Raw genomic sequence first — 23,731 nt, 5'->3', positions numbered from 1 at the left:
TGCGCTAAATGCGCTGTTTACTCGTTTTGCGAATAAGAGCCGAATTAAACGCAATTATTTATTTATGGGGGCTGGTTAAACGGCAGGAATGCCGTCGCTGGAGAGCTCGGGAAGATACTCCGAAGACAGAGGGAAACTCTTATTATTTCTTCGAGGGGAAGGGAGGAATTAAAACAGGTTTTTTTCGTCGAAGTCATTACGAAATCTCCCGTGCTGTCAGCGAGCAGAGAGTCGAGACAATGGTGACATCGCGGTCGCAGGGGTTGGGAATTCGTGCCTGGCTGCAAGCGACAACTCAGAAACAACTGAGAAGGGGCGCTGCCCCAGCCCGGACAGGCAGAGCCCCCGGCCCGCGGGAGCCCCTTCCCCGCTGCTCGGAGCGCAGCAGCCCCGCCAAGTTTGCCGGCTTTGGGGCAGCTTTTTGTCCCCCGGGGTCGATGTTTGTGCCCCGGATCCCGCGAGCTACAGGTCCGCGGAGCTGCTCCCAGACGGGTTTTGAGGGGCGAGGAGGGGCTTCCAGGGGGACCGCTGAATTTTGGGAAGCGTCGCCAGCCGGCTCCCCGCCGTGCCCCGCTCCGAGTCGTTGTGATTAGCGCAGAAGGGAAGGTGCCGCTGGCAAACTCGGGGGGAGGTGGCACTGGTGGTGTCCCCTGCAGGGGCACCTCAAAACAAGCCAGAAGGGCCGCTCCGCGTTGTTTGTGCGGGGTGCTGCCCAGGCCGGCCCGGGGTCGGGTCCCCGAAAAACGTACCCGAAAAGAGATCGCGGCCATCAGAGCGCCGAGTTTCGCCCAATCGGTTTCGTGGCCAAAAGCGGGTGGTTGGTGTCGAGGGTGCGGGGGGAAGCAGGGGGCGAGGGGCTCTCCTCGCTCCTGGGGGCGAGCGGGACATCGGCGGAGCGAGGGCACGAATAGGTTGGAATAGATTTCAATAGGTTCACCCCCTCCCTCTCTTTCCCGAGTCGATCGTTTGGTACCCCATAACCTATGGTTAAAAAAAAGAATAAATATATACAATAAAAAATAAATACAAGAAAGTGGTACTTGGAGCCTTCTGGTGTCCCGAGAAAGACCGATCCTTTTTTTTTTTTTTTTTTTTTTNCCTTAATTCCTGTCTAAACGGTTTTGCTCTGGGAGAAGAAATCTTTTCTATAGGAGGGAGAGAGGGAAAAAAAAACCTTCAAGAAGAGAAGGGTATTATTGTTTTAATCCTCTTACCCGCAGTCATTTTAAAACAGGGTGTTTTGGAGCCTGAAATGGCGTCTCGTCTCCCAATCCCATCCTAAATCCTCCTGGGCTGGGAGAGAATCTAAAGGCAAGGAACTGGCATCTATTAGCAATCTCTCTAAAGCTTTAAACTGCTCTTTCTGCTGCGAAGGCATGGCAAAGCTGAAAAGCAAACACAACCACCGCTCCAGTTAGTGAGCTCTGCCAGATAACCAGCCGGGCCGCTGGACGAAGGTACCTGCGAAAATCCCGCAGAGAGAGTAAAAAGGGAAAGAAAAGGAAATACAAGGAAGGGAAAAGTTGGTTTTCCACTTTTTACATACCGGAGGAAAGGAAAAAAGTATTTCGGGGGAAAGTATAAAAAAAAGAATAAATATCATGAGCGGCGAGGTGCGTTAAGTGCTCGTTCCTTGCCCGTCGAAGCTCGGCCGGGTCCCCCCTTGCCCGCTGTCCCTCCCTGTGCTTTTCCCGGCTCCCCTGGTTGCCGCAGCGGAGCTTTCCCGACGGGGCGGGCGGCGAATCCGTCGCCCAAGGCTCCTCTGAGCTCCTTCCACCGCTCCTGTTTTATTTCTCCGTGTTGAGACCCCGGCCGTTCCCCCAAGCCCCCATTTTAAAGAGTACTGGAGGGGTGCAGCAGACAAAGCTGGGACAGCGAGGCGGCCAGGAGGAGGGTGGGGGGCCGCGGCCGCTCTGTAATTAAAGTTGGGAGATTATCCCCCACCAGCATCACCCAGGGGCCGTCGGGGGAGAGGGAAACTTCAGGGTGTGATCCAGCGCGGTGCTGAGCGGGGGGCGCGGAGAGAGGCACGGCTTCCCTTCCCTGCGCTGACGGACCCCATCACCCCTCCGGTCCTGACTCTAACCCTCCTCCCTCCACCGGCATCCCGTCCGCTTCCAGGGATTTAATTAGGCGTTTACACCTCGGCTTGGAGTAAATGACTAGTAAGAAGTGTTGGGCGGTGGGGGGTGTACCAGCAGCCCCGTTTTGATTGACAGGGTGGAGGACCATTGAAAATCTTGCTGGGTAGCTCCCGGGTCGCTATGAAGCTCCTTTTAAAAATCCTTCTCCAATGCTGACTCCCGGTAGATGGCAGCTCCGCCGGGCGCGCAGGCAGCGCGCAGGCAGCGCGGGCGGATGGAGTAGGGCGGGCCGGGGCGCAGCGCCGCGCTCCCACGCGTGTCCCCGCTCCCACGGCCGGCCGAGAGGCTGCCCCGCCGCCCCAGGTAAGAACCCCCCGCACCCCCGGGTAGCGCGGGGCCGGCTGGGCTGGGGATGCCGGCGGGGAGCGAAGAGGACTTTGGGGATTGCTTTGGGAATCTGCCCGTGGGGGAATGTGCGGCCGGGGAGGGACCGCTGGCAGGGATGCGCGCACCGCCGAGGAGAAGCGCAGCCCGGGCTCCAGCGCAAATCTGTCCTCCTGTCCCTCTTTGTTTCTTTTTTTTTTGTTGTTGTTGTTGGTTTTTTTTTTTTTTTTCTTGTTTATTTGAGGTGTACCGCGCTTCAAAAGAAAAAAAAAAATCCAAACTACCGCGAAAAAAAAAAAATAATGCAAACCCCACTACCAGTTCGGGGCCTCGTTCCTATGGACTCCAAGTGCCAGCCCGCTCCGGTGCGGGTTTAGGCAGCTGGCGGGGATGCGAGGGTTGTAACCCGGCTCGGGGAATGGTGGGGGACGAGCATCCCTCCGTGAGCCGGGCTCCGCGAGAAGAGAGCCCGACTTTCCTCTATTTACATAGTGATGTTTTAGTAAGCTGCGCAGCCTGGGGAGAGCTACCGAGGGCACAAACAGCCCCGAGCGGGCCCGGGAGCCGGGGACGGTGGCCCCGCTCGGGATGGCTCCGGGATTTGTTTTTCTTTCTGGTGCGGCTGGAAGTTGAGTGCGGAAGGGACGGCAGGGAGGGCAAGATGCCGGCAGCGCTAGGAAGCCTCTCTAGGACAAATCACACCCCCACATCACGCCGCTGCGAGGTTAGACGGCAAAACGGACGGGGAGCCCCCTGTAAGGAGCTGGCAGGCCGGTCTTTGCGGCCCCCTTGCACGCTCTCCCTCTTTAAGGGGTGTATAAATCCCGGACCTGCGCTGTCAGCCCTTCTTGATAAATTAAGGGCTTCGCAGTCGAAACCTATTTACACCTCCATTATAGGGCTAACCAAATGGGGATCCGCATGCATATTTTTACCGCAAGAGATCTCATACATCTCCGCCAGAGTCGCCCCTCGGGCCATGGGATAACAGATAGGGAAGGGGGGTGGGTTGTGCTCCGCCGCGGCCAGCACTTGAGCGGAAAAAAGTCCGTGTCCCCACTCGGTGCTGGCTGCCCGGGGCACTCGGGACCCGTTCCCCTTGCAGGGGCCGAGGAGAGGGCGAGGGTGAGCTCCCGGGAGCCTTGCGGGGAGCCGGACACACGGGCTGCTCCAGCCCAAAGCAAGGCTCTCGGGGAAGTTTCTCCTCCGATGGAGATGGGCTTTGACTGCGACGCTTGCCGTGCCTATCCCTTTATTTGGGGAGAGAAGGGACAAGAAGAGCCCCATACGGAGCCGTCCTGTCCCCGCGGTCCGTGGCTTTTCCCGGCTGCGCTTTTCATTTATTTCCAGGCGGCGACCTCCGGCGCCTCGGGAAAAAAAGGGGTCAGCGCATCTCGGGACAGGTCCTTGGTGTCCCCGAGGGTCGCCTCGGCGAGGCCGTCAGCAGAAAGGAGGGAGGGGGCAGCATCCCCCGTTTCCCGGTGGGATTCCCGCACCGACCGCTGCCCGCTGCCTTTGGAAACGAAAGGCGGCCGGAGCAAGGTGGTATCGCAGCCGCAGACCCGGGGAGGGCTCGGCCCAACACCCCTGCCCCTGGCTGGGGACTTTGCGGGGTTGTCCCCGCAGCCTCTGCTCCAGCCCGTGTCCCGCATTCCGCCTCCGCCGGGGAAAAAGAAATGTCACCGCTCCGCCTCATCCCGTCCCCTCCGGCGGCCCCCTCCAGTTCCACTTGGTTAGCTCAAGTTTTCCATGTAAATGACAGTAATAAATATCTAATCATGTCCCGCAGCTATCGGCGGCTCGCCGAGCAGCCGGCATTAATGAGACATCCAGAGGAAGTGGGGAAAAGGAGGGGGGGGGGGGGGGGGGATAAAGAGGAAAGTTTTTCCGCTCTCCCTGAAATGGTTTCTGGAGGCGAGGCCCGGCCGAGGTGGCGGGGGGATGAGAGGAGCGGAGCCCCTCGCTTCTCCGGAACGATCCCAACTCTGGGGTCGCGCTCAGCTTCAAACCCGTCCCGTCTAATTAACCCCCTCCCCAAAATCCCGGCAATTCCCCTCGAGGGAGAGGCGAGTCGCATCCCCGGGCTGGGGGCCGCTGTCCCGAAAGCCCCGCGGAGATGCGTGTGTCCATCCCTGCCGTGATTCCCAAACAATTAACGGAGCTGCGATGAGCCCGGAATGCTGATGGTGGGCCGAGGGGGGAAGGCTGCGGCTGAAATTAAACCATGAGAGTTGGATTTGTTCGCCTAACGCTAAACAAATGGACTGATTACCTTCTTTCCAAACGCATCAGTCATACTACATTAAGTAGCAGAGAGCTAATTATCCCAATTAGGAGGCTGATTTATAATTAATGGCTTGGACCAAGTGATAATTGGATGTTAATGGATAACAGTTTTGTCTGAAGTAGCCTCCCGCTTCCCCAAAGGCAGGGCTGGAGGGTTTGGGGTTTATTTACCCTCTCCCTCCCTCACGTCCGCACGGAACACAAAGCGAAAGAGAAGGGAAATCTGCTCTTAGCTGGGTCGGGTGAGACCCTCCTCGGGCTGGGGGAGCCTCTGGCCACTTCCCAGCTTGCCCGGGGCTCAGCGAGGAGGGCTGCGGGGGTACCCTTCAGCACCCACCTTCCCCAGCTTTTCAAGCAATATCTGCTCCTTTTTTCCCTCTCCTCCCTGAGTTTCCAAGCCGTGGACAGCTGACCCTGCTGGGTACCTCACACACCTGCAGGACGTGGGTGGTGTTCTCGATGAAGGGCAAAGGCTGAGCCCCATGGGGTGCCCTAGTGCAGATCAGGCTTTTCCTCTGCCCTGCCTGTCCTAGGATGGGACTCACCCTGAGGATGAGAGGTTTTCCACCCTCCCTGGCCCACATCCCCCGTGCAGTGGCGGGCAGAGAGTAAATCTGCAGTTTCTCACTGCTCTGTGTTTCTCCTGACCACATCTCAGAACTGGCTTGCTGACTGTTTAGCTTATCCCTTCCATGTTCACTTGTCACCCATGAGTAAATTGGTGCAAGTCAATCCCACTTCCTTGTTTGCCCCAGCCAGAGAGACTTGGACCTACAACCCTTTGGCTTTTGGATTGTGTTTCTAGGTTTGGTTTTTCCATGCTAACTAAGACCTGCAATGGGCACAAAATTCCTGAAAGGGTAAGAGTGACTTCAACCCTGAGTTACCCCGTGACTGATGAGAGGTTGTATTAAATTATGCCAACATAGTCAATGCAAAAATACACTCAAAATTGTACTGCCAGTACACAGAAAGATGGTTTAGATCAGGTTTCCAGCTTTTCCTGCTAATTTAAAGAGATCTTGATGTCTAAATAGGAGGTTCTCCTCATGCTCACACACATGAGAAGTGATCTTACTGGCGAATCAGAAGGCACAGCTCTGTTTCACAGAGCTGGTGCAGATGTTGCTTTTCTTTAGTGCCAGTGTCGCTGCCTGCACCAAAGGAACAGAGTCAGAGGAGCTTCCCACAAATCACAGAAGGGCAGGCTTGCCAGGCAAGTTTTGCACAATATAGTTGTACAGGGAGTGACTGCAGTGGCTTTGGTTCCCAGTGTCTTTATCCCTTAAAAGAATATTTTGATGAGAAAGAGGGAAATCGGATGAAAAGAAGCCGGAGTGAAGAGTTTCTTTTTCCTCTGTCATTTTCACAACCAGCCCTGACGAAACAAAGCTGCTGCAGAGAAGGTTCTGGACCAGGTCTTCTGATATAGCTCCCTACTGGTTTTACTGGTTACATGATGGGTAAACTGTTCAGCTAGAAGCAGTCCACATTTTCTAAGATTCCAGTGGTTTTTCAGGGGCAACTCAAAATTCAGCTTGTCAAGTTGAAAATGCTTCTACTGAGGCACTGACGAACGTCAGCTGGGCTTAAACCCTTTCAAAAGGTTGAGTGCTGGTTTCCAGAGCTTGTGTCTGAACAGAATGTTTATGGCTACCTTGCTTCATTTGGAAAAACGTAGGAATAGGAAAAATGCTGAAGAACAGGGGTTCAATAAATCCCAAATTTTCCAATCCTGTACAACTGCTAAAAAACTAATCTACTTTGGGGGAATTTCCATCAAAATGTGCTGGTGGAGAATTTGGAAATGTAGCCAAATAGTCAAGAATTAATTCATGGTGCACTGGGGTTAGCCAAACCCTGGGTCTTTTCCCATCAGTTTATTTCACTCTGAGAGTTATTGAAATTGATTTTTTTTTCTTTTAAATTCATTAGGTTTTGGATCAGACTTCTTCTATTTCCTAAAGCAGTTCTGGTAGAATTACAGCTCATGGGAAGGAGAGAGCCTCTGAGGGAGGGCTGGGAGCAGGATGGACCAGCAGTTCTCCGAAGGGAGGGAAATAGATATTTACACCAGGAGCTGTGGGTAGCTGGCACTGCTCTCTTAGGACCAACAGCAGCCTCTGCATGGCCAGCGCAAATACTGATTAGAGAAATGGAGCTGTAAGTAACAGCAAAACTGTAAAACCGAAAGAGTGAACGTGATGCTTGGGAGCTCCACTAGGATCTTCCAAAGAAAGATTCACAATTGCACTCGGGGAGATGAGCTGATGGATCTCGCCAGGGAGGAAATGTTCTTGCCAAGGGAGATGTGGCAACCTGGTGTTTCCAGCCGTGCCGAGCTCCGGGCAGAGCGAGCAGGGAGCAGCTCTGGGAGCTCCTGGCGTGTGTTAGCCCGGGGTGGGTGAACGTGCCTCTGCTGAGGGACTTCAGTCTCGCCCCAAAACCCAGCAGACGTTTAGCAGCTCTGTCTGCTTTACAGCACGCAGCTCCTTAGAGCACAGATCACCTGCTGGTGGCCAAAATACATTGCTTACCTTGGCAGCCGAGCTGAATTCGGTGTAGGGATCCAAAGGCTTACGGGAAAGGAAGCCTTACATGCGCCCGTGGTGCTCCCCAGCCCCTGGCACTGCTGCCACTAACTCCCTTTTGTGGCCCTGTTTTAAGGTGGCACAAGTCTTTTCTCCACCCCAGCCCCTCCTTGTAAAAGCCACTGAGCTCAAGAGTCTTTTTTTAGTGGTAGGATGAATATTCGTATTGCCACTTGCAGAGAAGAAAAACTTAAAACTTCTGGTTTATTCTTTTAAGGTATTAGAAGCCCCCCACAATTGCATGGCTTGTGGAGCTGCCTTTCAGGTTTGGGTAATTTTTTTTTCATTTTAGACAAAGGTAGGATTGTCTGTCATTTTGCCTTATAGCTGATTTAAGTCTGAGCAGTTGCCATCCTGTGTTTTGTGACCATTATTTGGAGTGCTACAAGAATCATCTGCAGAGGCAGGATCCAGCTGAACTTGCAGAAACATCCTGAGTTCAGCTCTCAGCTCCTGTTGCTTTCAAATTTTGCTTGCTCTTTCCATCTCTCAAAACCACCTTCGAGCAGAATTGTACTTGGCATCATAACCTCACAACCCTCCACGTGATCAGCTAAAAGAGCACCTAGCAAAGTCCTTCTGTGCCAGCAGGGTTAAACTCCAGTGGTGTGGCAGAAACCTCTGCATTTCACAGAGACACTGCTCCTCTCCTTGTGTGGGTACCAAACTCCCTCAGCTTAACACCCAGAACTTACAGCTTCAACTTTTTACTTTCTACTTGATGAGTAGTGGTGGTGGGGGGAGAAATCACCCTCCCTGTGTGCCTCATCCCAGTGCCTGCCCGTGGAGCCCAGCATCTGGGCTGAGGCATCACCCAGGGCAATCCTGCATTCCCTCCTGCCAGCCTGGCTGCCAGCTTGCAGCACCTGGGAGCAGCAGGAGAGGAGCTGGGAATGTCTTACACTGCCTCAGAAAATCTTTACAGAGCTTATCTGTGCATTTCTTGCAGGGTTTGATCTCCCTTGTTAGGGCTCAGGGTTAGATTGTCAGATCAGCGTCGTGGTTGTGGTGCTCAGGATAGACACAGGAAGGGTCACAGGCTTAAAAACATATTTTGACACAGAACTGTAGATCCTTGTCTTCTTAATGAGACTGTCAAGGGTAAAATCCTCCAGGATATTGCTCCATCTTCCAGGGATGGGAGATTCCTGAACCAGAAGTCCCAAGAGGCTGCTTTCCAAGACAGTCGGTTTGCTCATGGGAGCAATCTGCAATCAAATATGCTGCAGGCAAAAGCTGTTTTGGGAGCAGAGAGCAAGCAGGAAGCCACCCTCATGCTTCCAACAGCCCTGGGAAAGGGCAGAGTTTCGTTTGGAAAATTCCCTTTGCCAGTGTTAGAAAAAACAAAATGATGCTTCTCAAGAAAGCAGAGGCGAGGCGAAGGACTGAGCAGGTACTTTGTTGCTTTTCTTTTCTTAAAAACACCAAAGATAAACCCTTTAAGCAGTTCGTGAATTCAGTAGTTAGATTGCAGGGTGCTTTAGGGTTTCTCCAAGTTCTGAATTCAGGGCAGTCCAGAGGCAGAGATGCTGTAAGTCTGGAGAGGGCAGAGCAGGTGGGCAGCCCAGCCTGGCTGCAGCGGGATGCGACCGCATTTCACATCCACGGATGTGCAGCCTGCAGCAGCAGCCTTGGCAGAGCTGGGCTGCAGGGCTCAGTTTCCATTCTGCTGTTAATCATAAGAAATCTTAAATGCATGAGTTTGTGTTGTTGTTGTTGTTGTTGCTGGCTGATCTGGAAGCAGAATGAGATGAGAAACGAGTCAAAGTGATCTTCATATCAAGAGCTTTTCTTTTTCCAGGAAAATGCTCCACTTCAATGTAATTTCCAAGAGCTTCCACTGAGGTTTGAGTGCTGCTCTGAAGGGGAGAAGGGAGGTTTGTCCTGGTTTGATCTGTCAGCACTGCTTGTCTTGTGTAAATTACGGCAAGCAAGGGATTTTGCACCGTAGTGATGTTTAGTGATGCCACTCCTGGCTCTGCACTGCACGCTGCTGGGCTCCAAGCCCTGAACTTATCCCCGAGTCAACAGCAGAGCCTTTAGAGATATCTTAATTTTATTTTCTTTATTTTGTACCTAGAAAGCCTACCCTCTGAAGAATGCCTCTGCAAACAGAGGCATTGGAAAGTCTTTTGCCGGGAAGTGTCTAATCAGTCACTCGATTCCGTTATCTTTTAGGTGAAAAACGATCATTTCACAAAAGCCTTAAATAAAAATCACAGCAAATGATGCGAGTTACCCCTAACAGCCAGGGCCTGTCACCTCAGCTGCTCACAACCTGGTGTTGAGAACTTCTAGGGTGCTGCAACAAAACTTTTTTGTCTCCGCAGGATGCTCTGAGGTTTGTTTTACAAAAATTACAAGCCCTCTTGCATCCTGTTATGTTTCCACTGCAAATAGATGAGCATTACAAACAGAGGTGCTGTGCTCATCATCAGCACAGCCTCAGAGTCACTTTTTTGACAAGTTCTACCCAAAACTGGTGACACTGTCCCTAACTGGAAGTATTTCCAGATTTCAGCTGCTAGCAGTCCTCCTGGTTTTAAGAAAAAATATCTCTTTATTTATACCAAGGTCACTAGGAATAGCTGAGTGTGAGCTGCAAGAATTGGTGTAATTGGTCAGGTTTGGCTTTTGGTGTATTGTCACTTAGGTTTAACTAGATCCTGCTTAATTGTGATCTCTCTCTGCACTTAGAAATTAACTTTATTTAAATCCAGGAATCTAAATTCACAGGGGTAAAAATATTTCAGGAAGATTAGAAATGCAGAGTCCTGCAGGGTTTTTTCTGGGAGCTGTTCTCAGTTCCTTATTTCAGTTACAAGGAAAGTCTTTTGGAAGCCTTATAGTTTTTATAGTGCATGCTGCTCTCAGACTTTGGCACTTGAATTAGGATGTGTTACAGTATTTCAAATTATTGATATTTCATCCACTACAAAGGTGAAATTGTTTCCTTAGATATTCGGTAATCTCACATGAGGAACAAAACTGATTTATAACATATTGGTTATTATCTTACATTATTTTGGGCCTTTCTATATCTAGAAAATTTAGGGATATATTAAAAAAAAATATTGAAGAAAACCTCTTGCTAAGGTCATTTATTCATAACCCCCAGGTATGTAATTCATTTAGCACCAAATACATATAAACCCAATGTCTGTCTATAGAGTGAGCCTGTTTTCCTACAATGTGAGTTACACAGAGTCCAAGATTTGTTATTTATCTTTCTGATTTGAAGTGTTTCTGAATAAGGAATTAAAGCATGAAATGAGAACAGCTCTGGGGGAGGCCAGGGGGAATATTCTGCTGTGAGTCTATTTTCAATGATGTTTTTTGCCACTGGTAGTAAGGGGGAAAGGATGTTGCAGCACAAACCATTTGCTGTTTTTCCCTGTTAGTAACGAGCAGTGGGTTCCTGTGCTTTGCATAAGCACAAAACACAGCAGTGATTTGTAGCACCTTTGCAGGTGTTTAAGCTGAGGACCACAACTTTCCTCTTACCTGACAGAGCTACTCCTATTTTTTTCTGTCACCTGCAGATCCCTGAACACCAATCAAGTGCACCACACTTCTGTTTCATGCTTGATTTTTTTTTTTAAATGATCTTTTTCTTGTGCTCAAACTGTGCCTTGAATCAGGGCACCGACCTGAGGCTGTGCCACGCTCTTCCAAACCTTAAATTTATCTGTGGTGAATCTCTCCACAAGCAATGAAATATAGTGTTGAGATTCCCTTCTGAAAGTGACTTCTCGAAGTCTAGATTTAATTTTTTTTTTTTTTTTTTTTTTTTTTTTTTTACAGCTCTGGGGGAGGCCAGGGGGAATATTCTGCTGTGAGTCTATTTTCAATGATGTTTTTTGCCACTGGTAGTAAGGGGGAAAGGATGTTGCAGCACAAACCATTTGCTGTTTTTCCCTGTTAGTAACGAGCAGTGGGTTCCTGTGCTTTGCATAAACACCAGCAGTGATTTGTAGCACCTTTGCAGGTGTTTAAGCTGAGGACCACAACTTTCCTCTTACCTGACAGAGCTACTCCTATTTTTTTCTGTCACCTGCAGATCCCTGAACACCAATCAAGTGCACCACACTTCTGTTTCATGCTTGATTTTTTTTTTTAAATGATCTTTTTCTTGTGCTCAAACTGTGCCTTGAATCAGGGCACCGACCTGAGGCTGTGCCACGCTCTTCCAAACCTTAAATTTATCTGTGGTGAATCTCTCCACAAGCAATGAAATATAGTGTTGAGATTCCCTTCTGAAAGTGACTTCTCGAAGTCTAGATTTAATTTTTTTTTTTTTTTTTTTTTGGTACAGCTTATTTCCCCGGTAAAGAAAGCCTCATACACCTTCTCTACCATCACCAACCCTCCCATTTTGGGGACAGCTTTCATGAAGTGATAAAGCAGCACCCCATGGTGCCCACCAGTAAAAAGCAAACTGGCATCATCTTCTTGAAACCTCTAGGAATCATTCAGTATTTCTAACTCAGAGGTTTTATTACCTCATTCTTTATGATGACCCCTGAGTGTCTCGTGTAGATCAATGAATTTAGTCTCAGTATTTCTTTGAATTTGGGATGACTCACTATTTGGAGGGAAAAGAGATAATGGTCCAAAGCCCCTGCAAAGCTGCATGCCCTACACCCAGCATCATTTCACCTAACAGAATTTGCTTGAGAAGGGCAAATGTCTTGTTTGTGATTTTGGTTTGGTGGTTTGTTTTTTTCCTGATAGAAGGGAAAATATGGATTTTTTTCTTGCCAGGTACTTTTCAGAAAACTTTAATACCTCATTATCTATGAGATAATGAAGATATTCTATTCTACCTCTCTATCTATGAGATAAGAAGAAATTCTTCTCAGATCTGTCTGAGTTCCACATACAGAGAAGCCACTAGGAACAGGGGTTTTCAGCTGGTGAGGAAATGCGTGGGTCTCTCTTCACATCTTCTCTCAGGACAGAATTACATGCAGAATTATACAAAATTAGTTGCCAGCCAAATAAGGGAACTTAAAGCCTTGTACAAAGCTGAGAATATGAAAACCCAGGGTCAGATCTCCCCTGTGTGCCACGCTGTTACGTGCTGCACCATAAATGGCACCACTCTTGTGCTGTATGGCTTTAGAGGAACCTGAGGTTGTCAGGGCCAGTGCTGGGAAGGGATGGATGGGAGCCACGCTGGTTGGAGCAGTGCAGCTCTGCCCTGGGATGACAGGGCTCCTGTTTTGGCTGGTAAGTGTGCAGATTGTTGTGCATCAGATTGAACAGCAGCAGCGGAATACAGAGTGGTGGGGTCCCTGGATTAGTCTGGGATGGGCAGAATCCTGCATTGCCTGGCCTCAAAGCAAAGCAGGAATGGAGAAAGCTGGATTTCTCACAGCAGCAGTTAGAGCTAGGGGAGATCCCATGTGCTGTCTGTGAGGCTGGATCCTGGCAGGACATGGCTCCTGAGGTTTGAGAAGTCTGCAGGCTTGGGAAGAAAAGTAGGCACAGAATCCACGAGCCTTCCATAGCGAAAACATAAGTGAGAGGTGTGAGCCATAGGAGGGATTTTGACCCTGGGGTGGCAATGGCAGGATTGTGAAGGCAGGAGGAGCGGGAGCCCCGGCAGGGTCTGGTGCAGGGCATGTGAGGAGAGGAGATCTCACACCGGTGCTGAGCAAGGTGGGGAGCTGGGAGAGGGCTGGGTTGTGATGCTGGGGGTGGGAGAGTCTCTGCTGCTGCCCTGAGGGGCTGTGCAGGGAGCGACCACCGGCCCAGGGGGTGCCAGCCCAGGCACTGCCCACACCCCCTGTGCTGAGCAAACGCTGCAGCATCAGCCCACAGGCTCCCACCAGGGGCTTTTTTCTCTCACCTATTGTTTTCCTGCGCCTTTCCTCAGCTTCCATCTCCTTTCTTGGCTGCTCCTAACTCTTCAATGATGTCTGATGCACAAAATCGGGATGAGGAATCCTCTTTCTTTCAGGATGGACCCTGTAACCCTCCCAGCTTATCCACAGCTGCTCAAGCCCATACCCTTCAAGAAAGCAGGAGTTCAAACTTTGCTCTCATCCTGCTCCTGGCTGTGGCTGTTCCTGAGGCCCTCCAGCCATGCAGAGACATAAAAGATGCATTTGCAGATTTTGAAAATTAAAACCATCTATACAGCCAGTGGGAAGGGATCAGCTTATTTGGTTGCTTAATGAAATATAAAGATTATTTTAACCAGTGTAAGCACTATTCGACAGCTTGTGAAACACAGCAGTGGCTTGATGAATGGCTTTCTCCATTAAAAAAAATTGCTGCATGATGTCTTTTAAATATTTAATTTATTGGGGTTGGAGTGAGCTCGGAGCTGACAGTTAAACAGGAGCTATTTGTGGTCTCAGTTAACTTTGCTTACCCGGCTGAACTGTCTCACTCAGTAAATTCCCTCATTTTTTATACAGAATCTGGGATGATACATTTGCTGCACAAGTGAGTAGGAAGTTCTGCCTGTTGTCTGCACTGCAGCGTAACAGGCAGTTATCACCAAAGCTGTGATGGGCATTGACTCCCATCATGAGTCCACCCCTCTGAGGTCCTTCTCTTTTTTATTTTCCTTTTTTTTAAATGCGCTTTCTTCTAGGCCACCCAAAAATGTACACATACAATCATCTTTTAACAATCAAAAACACCAAAATATTCCTGGAGCAAGGGTTTCAGTGGAAACACCGGGTTCCAGACACAGCACCACTGGCAGTGTCCTTGGAATACTGTATGGTATGGGAAAAATTCCCCTCCTCTCCCTCTTCGTTTTTCCTTTAATGTCCCAGCTTCCTACACAGCCGATGACATGCAAGGGGGATTAGAAAAGAAAAACAGGCATTTCTGTGAGTTGGGAGTCAGAGACACTTGGCCTCCCACGTATCTCCTGGCAAGGCTGAGCCCCGGTGTGGATTCTCCAGCCTCTATTAAGGACAGAGGTCTGGCAGCAGCCCAGGGCAGTTAATAGGTTCTGTGTCCTCAAATGGTTTTCACGAAACACGCAGGAACTTAATAAGCTTTGAGACCTCTACCCCGCTGGCCAAAGCTGGTGCAACCAGCCACCCGGCTCATGAGTGAGGTGGTGAGAGGAGAGGAGGCAGAATGAAGTTGCAAATCTCTGTTTTGCTGCTTGTGTTGGCCAGAAAAGCCAGTCCTGCCCTTGTCTGAGACAGCAAGGCAGTGGACAACTGTATTGGGTGGTATGATCCTCCTGGGAAATGAGCCACACCAAGGATAGGGTGAGGCTGCAGCGCAGGCCAGTCTTTCCCAGGTGGTGGGAGATGTCCTCTGTGGCCATGTCAATGGTACAGGTCACTGGGACACGTCCCTTTACACGTGCCACCAGCAGCAAAACTTTGCAGTCCCAGAAAGCAACATCACAGCTGTAACTTCGCTGTGAACCCCATTGTGAGGAAAATAGATAAGAATGCCAAAAACCTGTTGGTGTGTGAAGTCCATCACCTTGATCAGAGAACCAGCAAAAATTTTGTCATTGCTTAAGTCTTTCCTAAGCTCCATTAGAGCAGAGCTATGGCACCCTTGTGAGCTTTGGGAAATGTCCATTTTCACATTTTATCTTACAAGAGTGGGGAGCCAATCCAGAGTGGGTGACCAGGCAGACACAAAGCAGATGAAGCTGGCACTGGGGTGTGTGTCAGGTCTTTGTGGTGTCACCACGCCCGGACCTGTCACCCTCCACGGCACTCAGTGCTGAAATGATACCTAAAATGAAATGAGAGTCTTGGGGAAACAGGAACGAAGCAGAGTGCTAAATCCCAAAATTACGGGTTTATAATTTCTGCAGCCTGTTTGAGAGACAATCCCAGAACCAGAGCTCACATTCATGAAGGTCATCCTTGGGCTGGCAGACTGTTTGACCAAACTCAGCTGCATGTTCCCCTCCCCTGCTCCTGGGCACCACAGTGCAGAGATGCTTGTGAGGGTGAAGCCATGAGATGGCCCAGACCCTGTTGTACTAAATTCAGCTGCTTTTCAAGGAACTCCCACTTGGTCTCTGGCTGTTGCACAAGGTCACTTCATGTTTGTACTTGTTATATCAAGGTAGAAAGAACAGGAGTTCAGAGCAGGAGGGCCAGTGGCACCAACTCATTTCCATCTCTGCCTCTTCACCATGAGTCGGTCCCTCCATGGTGTAAATCATTTACAGGCAGATACGAAGGAATTTTCGCAGTACAAAAAATACAGCAGATAATCATTCTTCCAAATTTTCACCGTTCAATGCATCACATTCCTCCTAAAACCATGAGCATTTCTCCTGAAATCATCACCTCCCTCCTGTGTTTAAATTGTTTTCTAAGAGGCTGCCTGAAAAGACGTCTGCTTTCCTTAAGTTAGTCCGGCTGACCCTCTTTCCCTGAGCATTTGTTCATTGGACTGACTTTCCAGATGGTGACTTACTGATGTAAACGGTGGTTTAAAAAATTTATTTTGTGGCTAATGTTTCACAACTTCCTTTCTGATGTCTTACAAACTGCAGAAACGACATCCTGGAGGCCCTCAGTCATTTACAGGGATGAATGAAGCATTGCTTGGCTTTTGAGATCAATATTAGCTCAGTTTTACAGATGGTCTGTAAGGAAAAAGAGCTTGAAGTTTCACGCAGAGCCTACACTAGAAAAAAAAGCCATTAGTTTTCTGAAATAATTTCCTTGCTATTGAGTTATGAAATGTCGGTATTTATTGCAAACCTTATTCCCTCTTTAGCCATAACATTTTTGGTGCTATTATGGTGCAGATTTATTTTCTTTTACAACACACGCTCTTTTTCCACCCTCCCTCCCTATATCATTTGTGTTTTCTTAAGAAGACCTGTTAGAAAAATGAATAATGAATGGAAACAAATTATAAATGAGTGAGTTCAGATGAGAAACATTATTTGATATTCCAGCACTGGGATTACAAATAGTCCACTGTAGGCAGTGATAGGGGCAAAATCCCAGCTAGCCCTGGGATAGAGCTAGGACAATGCATTAAAAGTCACTGTACTATGATAAACTGTATTGTGGTACGCAAAAAAATTAATTTCCCGTATTTTGATCAGCATGATTGAGATATAGTCAGATTCTGGGCTTTAAGTTTGGAAGCTGGCCTTGTGCTGATGATGCTTCAGGTGTACAGAAGATATTTCCATTACTGTCCCAGAACCTGTTGGGGCTGAGACGTCAAACACGAGCCTTGCATGCAACACTTCAGTTCTGAGCTCAGCACTTCCAAAGCTCTGCTGAGACCCCGGGCAGCTGGAACAGCAGGTCCCTAAGCCCCTGTCTCCTGTGGGTGTTGTTTTGCAGGTTGATGTCACCATGCAGCACTATGGAGTGAACGGCTACTCGCTGCACGCCATGAACTCGCTGAGCGCCATGTACAACCTCCACCAGCAGGCAGCTCAGCAGGCCCAGCACGCGCCCGACTACCGGCCCTCCGTGCACGCCCTCACCCTGGCAGAGAGACTGGCTGGTAAGGACAACTCATGGCAAGTGCCCTTGCCTGGCGCTAAAAACCCCACCCCAAAAAAAACCACCCCAAAAAACAACAACGGAGAAACCTGCGCACACAAAGAAACCAAAAAAATCCGGCACAAAAAAAAAAAAATCCGTGTTGCTTGCAGTGAGTGAAGCTCTTCTGGAGTGTGAGAGGGCCAAGGGGCATGGTGTGCTCCTCAGTGCTGTCCCTGTGGCCAAGCTCTCAGGTGACATTTGCCCTCCAGTGTGTGCTGGCACCTTGCTTTAGACTGGCCTCCGGCAGCTGGGAAGCTCAGGATCCTGAGACGGGACATGGCTTCATTATATGGGATTGAAAAGAGAGAATTAAAAAGACACTGAAATGTCTTTTAACGAGTGAACAGAAAACAGCAAAGAATTTCCCTTTCTTGTTAGTAAATAAGGCAAGAGTGGATGTGATCACAAAGTAAATTGGATTCCCCAGCTCAGGCACCCAGGTGTTGTATTCCCTGACAGCCACCTCCTGCCATCCCAGGCCATAGATTGTTTCTCCACGTTGTCTCTTCAAGCAACTATTTTCCACTTCTTTCCTAAAAACCCCTTTTTCTCTCTGGGAGGTGATCTTCATTTGAATCTTATTTGGGTTTCACCTTGACCTGTTCCTTTCTGGGGATCCTAGACCTTGTGTTGGGTGGCACTTTCCTGCAGATCCTGCTGCCTTCCATAAAACAGCTTTTTAGCTTAAATCATGTCACATGTGACTTTACCCAGGGGCAGTGTCATTTACACAGCACTGTTGAGGACAGGAGCTGCTGGTCCAGAGCATCTGAGCTGGTTTTCTGTGTTCAGCCGTGGCGGTAACAGCGCTGCACTGATGCTCTCATTAATAGGAAGTGCAAAGCCCAGACAGTATTTTATGACTTGGTAGAAGTAATTGTTCAAAAATAATGAATGGAAACCTGAGAATATTTGGTGTGGTAGGGCACATATATCTGCTCTAAATTTCAGCCTGCCATGAAACATCCAGATTATCAAAGGCTCCTGCAGTGTAAGTGATCAACAGCTGCAACATCACTGTTTTGGTCTGGACTTGGATGCAGTGATGTAAAGCAGATCTGACAACCAGGATGTGGAAGCTAAAGTAAAAAGCTACCATACTTGTGATTCTAGAAACTTCCCCAGAATGGAATTATCTTTCCTGACTACCTAAAAATGTGTATCTGTTCTAAGATAGCTTTCTAGTTGTCTGATATTAAAGTTAAAAAAAAAAAAATTGCAGAGGGATTCCTTCCAGTCTAGAGTAGGTGGGAAAAATTACCTGTCCAGAGAGCTTTGGTGGGCTAAATATGACAAATAACTGCTCAAGCCAAAATAAGGATGCAGAAGTTTCAGGAAGGTTCTCCCAGGTGGGCAGTCCACAAAGTCATGATGATAAAGTCCTGGACTCTTTGGATCATTGAGCCACAGCTGGCTGTCAGATATTTGTGCCAGCAATGTTCCCTTATCCAGCTGCTATTTGTCACCTTCTCAGCATGGTTCTAAGTGGCCTGTGGGATTTTTGGGGTGGCACAGGGCAGAGCAGGGATCACTATCCTCTTCAGTAAACAACCAAGTGGAATCAAAGAGACCTGGACTCTGCTCCTGGCTCTGCCCCTGGGCTGCAGAGTGATGGGGGGAGCACTGTCCTTGTCCTGGTCATCCATCCCCTTGTTCCCTGCCCCTTTCAGTGTGCAGGCTGTCAGATGGGAGCAGATGGCCCTGAACTCCGCAATGTACCTTGCAGACCCTGCATCTCAAGGTGCCCCTTTTCTAACTGCAAGGATCTCTTGAAAGATGTTTGTGATCTCTATCTTTTAAAGTAGAGCATGGAGGACTAGATGTCTTTGGCCCTAACTAGGCTAAAGCAGAGGAAGATAAAAAAAAGAATTAAAAAAACTATTCTCATATTCTTGACTGAAAGATTCAATTGGTTTCCTGACCTCTTATCTTTAAAATTAATAACCCACCTGGAAGATTTTCCAAATTAAATCCCACCGTCCCCTTGTCTGCTTATCATTGGCAGTGTAGGCATTATATACCTATGAGCTGTTTCCTTTGCAGTTGCCTCACATTCTGTTACTTCTGAATATCTTTCAGTGCAGGTTATAGATCTCATTTGCCTTCCAGGGACAGTCAGAATAAAGCAGCACAAAAGCAAATGACCTTAAGTCAGAAAACAGAGGTTTCTGGTGGTAACTGCAAAGCCTCACCTGCAATTTATATTCTCCTTCCTGCACAAAGCCTGAAAACATAGTTAAAACATTAAAATAATTGCTGGTTGCCTCTCGCTGGAGTGGCCAAACTTAATGCATGAGCTGCCGCCTCTGGGGAGCTGGTAGGTCTAACCTCTACTCTAGAAATTTGGGAATATTCCAGCCTGCAGGTAGGGTGTTTAGGTAGGGTGTTTAACCAGTGCCCTTTCTCCTGTTTTCGTGTACTTGAAACACAGATGTTAGCTTTTTAAAGTGTTTTGGGGCAGCTTCAATTTAATTTCTTGTGCTGGAACGTCCCTCTTCCTCACCTGGCTGCACTGTGAGCTGTGCCTGGATGCACAAGGATGGTCCCTCTGCCTCCACAGGGGCAGCTTTATCACCAGCATTTGAACTCCCCAAGGAGCTCTGATTCCTCAAACACAAAATTCTCTTGTATGCAACCAGCACTATATTGTTGAAGACCTTTAGCCTGATCACATCTCTGCCAGGTTGCCAAAACCACGCAGCTTTGGCAATGCCCCAGGAGGGCGCTGCGAGTGCTGACCTAGAATGGAACAGCTGGAAGTTTTGGAAGAGGAATGTTTGAGCAGTGCAAAGCTGATTTGCTACGCTCATTAGCCAGTGGGTCTGAGGCCTGGCTGTGTGGTGCTGGGGTGGCCTGACAGCAGGTTTCTGTTTATTGTTTGGATTCGTGTCACGACGCTCGTGACAAAAGCGCAAACAAACAGCAGCCAGAGCCTTCATCGGGCTCCGTGTGCTGATGGTGCCAGCTTTTCTCCCTGTTCTGTTGTTTTCTCGTGTGTTCATTCCTCCCTTCTACTGGAAGTCACATTCTTAACCGAATTAAAAATGATACCAGACACTGCTCTTTCTGCATTTCCTCTATGAGAGCAAACCTCTTGCCAGACTGTTTCATTCCAGGGCTGTAGCACAGCATGTCCCAACTTGCATAATAAAGGGTGGGTTTTTTTTCATTTTCAAGTAACTTATTTTCATTGATTTAAGATCTTTCTACTCCCACTAACTGTTGTGCAATAATAACCCCTCTGGTAAAATAACAAGCCCTTTACTGTTGGCCTCAGATTTTCCCCAGTCTGATTTTCTTCTCTGCCCTCAATTTTCCAAGCTTGGTTTGCAAAGTCAGACCTTGTGAGTAGGTGCTCTGCAGAGAAGAGCTCAGCACACGAGCTCTGGGCTTGCAACCAGTGGGGCTGGACGTGGCCTTGGCTGGTGTTTCCACCCCAGATGCTGGAGAGTGTCCGTGCTCAGTGAAGGATGTGCTTTGGAGCAAAACGCACAAAAGCACATGAGATTAAATGCTCTCTGAACTGGAGCCCAGAACAGCTCTCCAATATCATGCCTTGAAGACTGCAGTGGGCTATGCACAAGACATTAAAGTGCAAGAGTGAATGTCCCCACATCATTTTTTGTTGTTTCTTAATGGACGATGCTTATGCCATGGTAGGGTCTGGGCATCTGCATGTCCTGCCCCACTGATATTGGAGCAGATTGAGTTATTTCAATCAAATTCAGCACTGGAGTCTCTCAACAGCTTTCACAGCTGTCACAGGAAGAGGTTCTCTCTCCAGAACAGGCTTTTAGAATCACAGAATGGTTTGGGCTGGAAGTGATCTCAAAGGTCATCTAGTTTTAACCCCTCTGCAATGATTTTATCTCTTTGGACACCTCAGTTCACCAGTAAAATCCATATGTATGTGTTTTACTAGCTCTAAAGGAATGGAAAAAACATTCCGTAGTTTTGTCTGATGTTAGCAAATGCTTTATTCGACTGTCAGCGTACAAATTCCAATAATTAAATTGGCCACTTTCCTTGTCTTCCAACGGCTGTACATTTCAAGACATCATTTTGGAGGCACGTTATGGATCCCAGCACCGCAAACAAAGGCGAAGTCGCACGGCCTTCACCGCCCAGCAGCTGGAGGCCCTGGAGAAGACCTTCCAGAAGACTCACTACCCAGATGTGGTGATGAGAGAGCGGCTGGCCATGTGCACAAACCTGCCCGAAGCCAGAGTCCAGGTACTAATATTTTGGGGGTTTGCCAGTGGGGATGTTTAAAAGAACACAGCCGGGCTCCCAGAGGGCTGACAGCTCCCTTGACCTTCCAGGATTCTTGCAGTGGAAGAAAAGATTTTGGGGCAGTGAAGTTGTCAAAGGCAGGGGCAGAGAGGATAAAATTATCCAAAGTCACACATCTGCTTAAGAAACTTCTAATCCACCCGCACATTTTTTAAATTTAGGATTGTCTGAAGTGTACCCTGGTTTTCATTTGTTCTTTCACATTTCTTTGGGGAAATTTTAGAAACAGCAACAGAAGTCTATTTATTTATTTATTTGTGAGGCTTTTCTGGCTTTCTAAAAAAGTAGAGACCCAAGTAATTCCAGCTGCTCTTTTCCACCAGTGTCAATATTTGTAACATCTCAGGCCAAGGTTTGGGTTTGCTTTTTGTTTTTGTTTGCTTTTCAGTTTCAATTAGTGAAATGTGCTAGTTCATAACCTGCTGGTGAAGCAGTTCTTGTCTTTTAAAAGGCAAATATTTTTAACTGCGAAGAGAAAAAGTTGTGGGAAAAAAAGTAGTTCTTTTATATAAGTATCAAGGCATTTTGATATAAAAAATGCTTTGTCCCTTTATCTAACCAAGCAAACAACAAACAAGATTTGCTAATATATTTCTTATAATACATGTCTACTGATTTAAGTTAAAAAAATAATGGGTTCTCTCCCCTTTCCTAAATGCAGTTCCCAAACACCAGCCTATGCCTGTAATGATATACTTTGAGTGTTGCCATCATAGTTTTGATACACTTATAACCAAATGTTTTTAGAAACTTAACACACTGTAAGCCAGTGTAAAGTCTTCAGATGTTACAGCTGCAAGACATTCTTTTTGGATGAGCTGCCTAACCAATTTAGGGGAAAAAAACTAAAAAACCCCAAAAAACACCAGCAGTGGAGCCTGTTAAAGAATCAGTATAGAGGCTGGGTATTTTTAGTCTGTTTGAAATGTTATTTGTAGATTCAGTAAAAACAGTCGAGCTCTAAGGTCCAGCAAAGTGGAATGGCCTTTGGGCACAGTGGGCTTGCATCCCCTCATTACTTGGGGTTCCCCTGAAGCTCCTGAAGCTGAGTGATGCTGAATTGGGCCCTAAGCAGGACTCTCACTGGCTTTTCTCCCTTGCTGTTTGTGGCACGGAAGGTCTGGTTCAAGAACCGGAGAGCCAAATTCCGGAAGAAGCAGCGCAGCCTGCAGAAAGAGCAGCTGCAGAAGCAGAAGGACTGTGAGGGGAGCCACAGCGAGGGAAAGATGGAGCCCCCTGTGCTGGAGACCCAGGCTCCCACCGCGGACACTGAGAAGGTCCAGAGCCTCCCCAGCGAGGTGGGCACCGACCTCAACCTGACCCTGTCGGAGCAGTCTGCCAGCGAGTCGGCACCCGAGGACCAGACCGACAGAGAGGAGGAGTTCAAGAGCACCTTGGATGAGGCCAAAGTGGACAAGAGCCCTGGTGTGGACAGCAAGACTTTGAACTGCAAGAGAGCGAGCCCAAAAGCAGGTGAGGGGCAGCGCCTTGATGGGGGTTGGTGTCAGCACCTGGCAGGCTGGTGGTCAGCACCCTTTCCAAGGTGCTTGGGTATCGTCCCATATTCCCTGTGCAGTGGGTGCTCAGGGATAGGCTGCCCAGGCTTGTCCTCAGCATGGAACAGGTCCCACAGAGGGCAGGATCTCCACTGCAGCTGGAGCACTGAAAGAGCAAAGACCTTCTGCTGCAGTTAGGTGTTGGGGAGAGCAGCGCCCAGCAGCAGCAGAGCTCAGCCCATTTCTACACTCTGAGGTGCCAGGTGTGGGAAGGGCACAAGTTCAGCTCTCGTGAGCTGTCACACCCTCTCTCATTTGCCCTCTGGTACAAGAGACAAGCCCATGCTGCTGCCCAAACATTTCTGGGGTGTGAATAAGCACCTGCTTATCCAGCCTGTAGGAATAACCCCCGTCCCCTCTGTCTCCTGCTACAGAGTCCCCTATCAGCGCGACTGTGACGCCTTCGTCCAGCAGCGGCCTGGCTCAGACTCACTCCTACTCCTCCTCGCCCCTGAGCCTCTTCCGCCTGCAGGAGCAGTTCCGCCAGCACATGGCAGCCACCAACAACTTGGTCCATTACTCCTCCTTTGAAATGGGGACACCGTCTGCCATGCCCTACTTGGGCATGAACGTCAACATGGCCCCGCTGAGCTCCCTGCACTGTCAGTCCTATTACCAGTCGCTGTCCCACGCTCAGCAGGTCTGGTCCTCCCCCATCCTGCAGGCCTCCAGCTCCCTGCCCAGCCTGAACAGTAAAACCACGAGCATTGAGAACCTGAGGCTGCGGGCAAAGCAGCACGCGGCGTCGCTGGGGCTGGACACCCTCCCCAACTGACTGCCCTGAGACGCGCGCCAGAGGCTGGCACTGCCGCGGCACCCTCGGATCCCCACGCGCCCCCGCCTCCCCCTGGAGTGAGGTGCTCCCTCGCAGGGAAAACTCTGCGTTTATTAACGTCCTGTCAGCACCACGGTTGCGTCAGACATTGCTGCTGGCCTGGTCTTCACTGAGTATTTAATGAGGAAGGGGGAGAGGATGTGTCTTTAGACAGATGAACTGTCCTCTGGACTGCCATGAG

The 23,731-nt window shown here is 49.0% G+C and overlaps 1 protein-coding gene across 2 annotated transcripts; it reads left to right on the top strand.

The window, feature by feature from the left end:
• Positions 1-2,293: 2,293 nt before the first annotated feature.
• On the top strand, positions 2,294-23,490 carry DMBX1 (diencephalon/mesencephalon homeobox 1). 2 transcript variants are annotated; one of them, XM_041483399.1, is made up of 5 exons: positions 2,294-2,447; positions 16,660-16,825; positions 20,921-21,099; positions 22,278-22,632; positions 23,090-23,490. In XM_041483399.1, exons 2-5 carry the CDS (start codon positions 16,672-16,674, stop codon positions 23,488-23,490), a joined length of 1,089 nt encoding a protein of 362 aa, XP_041339333.1. In that variant the 5' UTR covers positions 2,294-2,447; positions 16,660-16,671. The 2 variants fall into 2 exon arrangements, with proteins under 2 accessions (XP_041339333.1, XP_041339334.1); XM_041483400.1 differs by lacking the exon at positions 2,294-2,447 and having other exon boundaries at positions 16,672-16,823; positions 20,904-21,099.
• Positions 23,491-23,731: the final 241 nt, after the last annotated feature.

This window comes from Pyrgilauda ruficollis, unplaced genomic scaffold, assembly GCF_017590135.1.
Source record: "Pyrgilauda ruficollis isolate IOZ18807 unplaced genomic scaffold, ASM1759013v1 scaffold6, whole genome shotgun sequence".
NCBI classification, from domain to species: domain Eukaryota; kingdom Metazoa; phylum Chordata; class Aves; order Passeriformes; family Passeridae; genus Pyrgilauda; species Pyrgilauda ruficollis.
The sequence above is the reverse complement of the archived record's forward strand: the minus strand, read 5'-3'. Positions and strand labels throughout refer to the sequence as shown.